This window comes from Brachyistius frenatus, unplaced genomic scaffold, assembly GCF_029030835.1.
Source record: "Brachyistius frenatus isolate BFR_SWC_R1_liver_20210118 unplaced genomic scaffold, ASM2903083v1 Contig_42, whole genome shotgun sequence".
NCBI classification, from domain to species: domain Eukaryota; kingdom Metazoa; phylum Chordata; class Actinopteri; family Embiotocidae; genus Brachyistius; species Brachyistius frenatus.
The window spans coordinates 80,589-86,588 of NW_027210641.1; the positions used below are offsets into that span (position 1 = coordinate 80,589).

At 38.5% G+C, this 6,000-nt stretch overlaps 1 protein-coding gene across 3 annotated transcripts in view; it reads left to right on the top strand.

Annotated features, from left to right (window-relative positions):
* Nucleotides 1-5,567, top strand: part of galnt13 (polypeptide N-acetylgalactosaminyltransferase 13) — a 41,111-nt gene extending 35,544 nt beyond the window's left edge. For 2 of the 3 annotated variants that reach the window (XM_069702451.1, XM_069702452.1), the window contains exon 13: nt 205-294. Coding sequence is in view for 1 of the 3 variants with exons in the window: in XM_069702453.1 (XP_069558554.1) it covers nt 205-345 (141 nt within the window). In the remaining 2 variants the exon portion in view is untranslated. Of the gene's footprint in view, nt 1-204 lie in introns of all 3 variants that reach the window. The other variant, XM_069702453.1, reaches the window with a different exon arrangement.
* Nucleotides 5,568-6,000: the final 433 nt, after the last annotated feature.

Here is a 6,000-nt window from a genome sequence, read left to right on the forward strand (position 1 = left end):
ATCAATAGTTGAAATGTGTTTGAGAAGGTTCATCTGAGTCATCTACGTAGATTCAAGGCAAATGTCAAAGCGGAGGGTCAATCATCGGCTGATTTAGGCAAATGTTCCTGTGAAACAACAGCAAAGTCCCTTTAATTTGCATTTGTGTCATGTTTGTACGTTTATCTGTGTAATTGCCTGTGTTTTCATCCTTCCTCTCTCCAGCGACTCACTCTGCTACACGTGAACAGCAACCAGTGCTTGGACATGCCATCTGAGGAGGACAAGATGGTCCCCACCCTGAGAGACTGCAGCGGCAGCCGCTCTCAGCAGTGGCTGCTTCGTAACATGACCCTGATCGTCTGATCCCTCTCCTCACGACTCCCCACACTGCTCCGAACCAGCCCTGGCTCTCCACACCCTCACCAGGTGGCTCTTAACCACACACATCATATGCCTCTTTCTGTTTCCACCTGGCCAACGAATACAGAGATCAGGCAGCAGCAGCAGCAGCAGCAGCAGCTTATCTTCCATCACGGAGACGTCTCTTCTTACAGCTGGCTACAGATTTGAGAGAGGCAGCACCTGCCATTCTGACAACATGACGAGGTGTCTCTTTGGGGACCTCGTCGTGTCCACACTGGGAAAACAATGTGTCGGGTGTATATATGGAGAACATATCAAAGCAATCACACTGTGTAGGACACCTGTAAACTGCGCTTATGCTGTGCTGCTCAGACTGCTGCTTAGCTGCTGGGCAAACAATTAAACAGAAGAGCATCTATAATATTCTAAGACACGTTTCTGCAATGGTCTACAATGTTAACCACCTTCCTTGTGTGGTGTGCAGGCAGTGCATTGGTGTGTCTACTGTAGGTACGATCTTAAAACATTACAGCTGGTTTACTGCTCATCCTGTTTCCATATCATTACCTGTCACCGTCAAATAAAAAGAAAGTTATCTTGGTAATGGAGCCACACCAATACTGGATTTATGAGGCAGATACTGAAAAGGTCTGATGACAATATGTCAGGAGAAGTTTCTTTTTTAATCATTTTTGTGTAAGGAATTATAAACTATAGTGATACTGCTGTGCATATTTTTTTATGTTTCAAAAGACAAGGAACATATTTCTGGAAACCGTGTTTATGCTTCAGGCTGCTTGGTGGGTGTTTCCCACGACGACAGCTGAGGGTCAGCACTGATACTAAAGAGCATTGAGGCCCGTTATTTCTACTCCTCTAACAAACCCACACGCTGTAGCATTAGTGATTTCAGACATGTGTCTTTTTCCCCACATTTGGTACGACTCATTGTGTTTGTTTTCAACTTTCAACTCAAAGTTAGCACGCAAACTGGAAGCACGTCGCCACAGATGCTGACCAATCAAATTGCAGCCAATTCACAAACCTGGTAAACACTAATGTCAAGCTGCTTTTCTTTTCATTTCAGAAAAATAAATAAAATACAATTTAATTTTTTGTGTGATTACAGTGTTGACCAAATATATGCAGTAGTCAAAACAAATATTAATTATACATACTCTGAACTGGCTTTTTATTTCAGTTTAACTTGGATAAAATTTTCATAAGGATCTGTACAATTTGGTTGTTAAAGAATCCTGAAATGGGTTAGGGTACACTATTACACTATTGTGTTTAGGGTTTGCGGTTGAAAAATATACTTTCTGAAAAAAAGCTTTCTGGTCCACAAGCCATGTAGTGGACACACTATTTCTGAATAACCTCAAATATATCTTTGGAATTTCAGCATTGACCTTTTTGGTTAATTAAGGTGTCTGTTTTGAAGTGTTTGGATGAGAATAATATAAACGTAGTGTTCCATATCAGTCTAAAAGGAATTATAGTATGGAAGTTTATTTATAAGAGGCTATTATAAAGAGATAAAAGAATTTAATGTGCGATTGTAAATACGTGATTAAGATTCTTCTGAGTCGATATGATTAATTTTATCGAATGTAAAAGTTTCCCCTAAATGGTACCAACTGTATTTGGAAAAAAAACAGATATCATTCCTCTACTGGGACAAGCTTGAGAAATCCTGTTGTCTTGGACAGAGCAGCTATGTGTGCCTTTTGAAAGATGTTTTGAGTTTGGTTCACTGGTTTTTGGATTATTCAATCATTTTATTGTTGAAAAAGAAGAATGTTGAAAGCATTTTCATTTCAGATAAAACATTGCAGCGTATATACACCATATTGGCATCAAATCATTTTCATATCTCATGAATATGTCGCCGTCATTAATTCTTGATCAAACATTCAGTTAATATTCAGTAAGTCAATATTCACTGTATTAATATTGACCAATTACCCATCCAATTGTGGCAGGTACTTTTCAATACATAGCTGGGATCAAACAACAAATATGACTGTGCATTATGCTGTTAACATGTTTCTAGCACCATTGTTGTACATACAGAACCAATTATTTTTCTAAGATGCTGTAAAACTCTAGCACTCCTCAGTGAAAAAGACATTGAATGATAAAAAATAAAGATCATGGGGTATTGCAGTGGGTATTTTTTGGAACCAAGGTAATAAAAATGAGGTTTTTAAATTGCGGCATGTTTTGAAAATCAACATCAGACCCACAAAAAACAATTGTCACATGAAGGAGTGAAATAATATCAATGCTGCTTGAATGCTGAATCCTTGCCAGGTGCCTACTTGGCATTCGGATTAAAATTCAATGACCTCTTTACTATCACGCAGACACATTTATTGTTTTTCATCATTTTTAAGTGCATGTTAAGATAGGAATGTAATGTTTCAATGTGCTGGTTGCAAAGTGATGTTACCTGTTTGTACGTTTTGCCTTTTTGTAGAAAAAAATAAAACTTCTACTGAACAAAATTAGTATAAATTTCACTATGAAACAACTGATGAAAATATAGCACCAACATATACGGTAAGTTCATTAATAAACTTTAAAAGAAAAACATACATCTCTTTACTAAGATCGTTACTCTTTTATTCAGTGTGTAGGCCTTTTAAATGAAGCAAATTCCAGCCTCCCCTGATGACCGGTACCCCCGGACGCTGTTAGAATTACATTGTAAGAGACTTTACCTTCCCATTATTGGGTCAAGCCCATTATTGTAAGCTGATGAAGGGACTTCTAACACGGATCATTATTCTGTGTTCTTTAAGGCAAAGATAGCTTGACCTTTCAGGTGACTTTGCTTTGTTAAAGTCTGAGAGGTAAAATTACTGACCTTGAACAGGACACAGAACAAAGAGAGCCAGAGGGTCAATGGAGACGGAGACCAGGGAATATCACACTAACACTCAACATTGTGACTGTTATGCAGCTTTGACTAATCATTACTTTAGATATTCAGTCATTTCTCTTCTTTTTTTTTTTTTTTTTACCATCTAATGAAGGATTTAGTCTGGAGAATGTCCAAAAATGTTGACATTGGACAAAATTCCCAAGAGCTTTTCATATATACTCAAAATATTTGATTCGTCTGACGTGATTTTCAAAACCTGGATAATTAAACGGTGTGTCTGCAGATTTCAAAAGCTTAAATCAGAAAAAAACATCATCAAATTCTTGACTAAAGTAATAGTTAAATATTTTGGGGGATCGTTTTTTTTAAATAAAATGAAAGGAGCAATACCACTGTCATGTGTGTATTGTAAAGATTAAGCTAAATTCAACAGACAGTTGGTTTAGTATAACAACTAGAAATATGGGAAAACCGCTAGCCTGGATCCGTCTAACCGTACCTTTGAAGCTCATCTAGTAACACATCTAGTTTGATTAATCCACACAAAAACCAGTGCAAAAACACAAATTTGAGTTTCTGAAAACTGATATATGAACAGAGCCAGGCAAGCCATTTTGCCTTGTTTCCGGGTCATCATGCTAAGAGCTACAGGAACCAGCTGCTGCTTTTGGCTCTTCATATTTAAAGAACAGACAGAGTAGTGCAAATCTAACTGTCAGGAAGAATACTAATAATTATCTAATCAAAAATGTAAAACTACACCTTAAAAACACAATTTTAGTCAACGATATTACAACGTTATTTTAATATATAAACTCTCCAAATAAAGTACCTCAACTGTAAAATACTTTTTTTCATGGTGCAGAAGGTTTGCATTCTACATCACACAGGAAAACACATTCCGTTTTTTTATTCTGCACACTCTTTGTGTAGACGTACTGTATGTTTTCATTTCCTTCACTAAGCGTTGGAATAAACATTTTGTAAACCTTTCTGAGATATCCACAGCGGCGTTATTAACAGTTGCTGTTGTGGAGCTGACAACACATCAGCGCCTCACCACACTCTCAGCAGGGGTCCTCTGGGGACTGAGTGGTTTCAGTCAGTCTCACACCTGTAGAAGCTGAACCCAGGCTGGTTAACGGGGCTTCTGAGGATAAGATAGTGGGTTTGTGGCCAGGCCAGGAGAGTCCATTAAGGGGTGAGATGCTTTAAAATAATAGCCCTAATGGAGGCCTTATCTGTGGCTATCTGCAGCTTGCAGTGGCTCTAGGAGGTAGAACATGCTCACCATGCGGGCTCTACAGCTTTTTAAAGCATTGGATCATTTAAGCTCAGGAAATTTAAAATTGTGCCTGAAGTAGCTGATGATGAAGATTATAATTTTTATGCCAAGAGATCAAACAGGTCATTTAGAAGCAGATTTGATGTTATGATTCAGAGGGAGGGAGGTCCCAAACGCCCAACACGGGAACAGTAGGTTTCAAGCCTAAAAAAAAACAAAGTTTAATTCAAAAGCTGAATATCCAAAACACAAATACTGAGAGTCAGCATTGTTAGGTCTACAAAGAAACAGAAGAACAACAACTAAGAAGCGATGAAGAAGAACTATCTAAAACACCGTAAAGTTGGCTAACTAAATAGCAACGGGGACCGGACAGACTTAAGGAATTACTGAACTCAAAGAGACAGACAGGCCATCTGAAGCAACAAACTGACAGGGGAAAGAAGAACACAAAGACTAAATAGACGAGGGAGAGGAAGCCAACGAGGGACATGTGAAACGAATCGGGGAGCGGCATACAAACAGACAAGGACAAGAAGGGCAGTTGAACCAGACCGGGGTGAGAGACTACAAAATAAAACAGGAAACACAAAATATCAACTGAACTAAAAGACTACACAACAGAAATCAATCAATCAATCTCTGAACAAACATAATGTATAAAAGGCTAAGTTAAAATATATCAACAACATTTTGATTATTTTTGGACTAGACATGAAAAACTAAGTTATGTTTTTGGTGGGCTATTACTTTTGATACAATGGTAAAATAAGAAAATGTTGGTTAAAAACTACATTTGTACCAGCAGTTATCTTAGACATTAGGTTACTTTTTTTCCCCATTACATTACCTGCTGCTTGTTACACTCACTTTTTCAAACTCCTTTTTACTGATGCTCTTATCCTGGAGAACTTCCAAGGACACAAGAGCAGGAATTGAAGTTCTTACCTTTTGGTTATGTGATTGTCTCTCTAATCTGTTTCCATTAGACCATCATGACAAGAAGCTCTTAATACTTTCGTGACTTGACTTCTAATAAAATGCTGCACATTTTCTGTCCAATTTCTCCAAGTGTCTCTGGTGTGCTTGATTGTATGCTGTTCTGCCTGTCTCTCCCCGCTCTATATATGGGGCTCCATCAACTAAGTGAATCCAATAATGGGTAGAGGCAGAGTGTGTGTGTGTGTGGGGGGGGGGGGAGGGGATAATCAACCCTGTGGATGTGCCTTTTCTCCTCACTTGAGACCAAATGAGAAATGCTGCACTTAATTGTTGAAGGGACCTGAAGTTCCACAGCTTGCATTGAAAAGCTGGTTTAATTAGACATGGTTCGAGGCCAATATCTCAGAGGGGGTCAGATCCACTGCCACAGGAGGCGCACACACACACCCACAGACTAATGTACAGTACCTGTAAATGTGCAGAGCCAGCCTAGGGATTCAACTGAGACATTTTTGATGTAATTTTTATAGATTTGCAG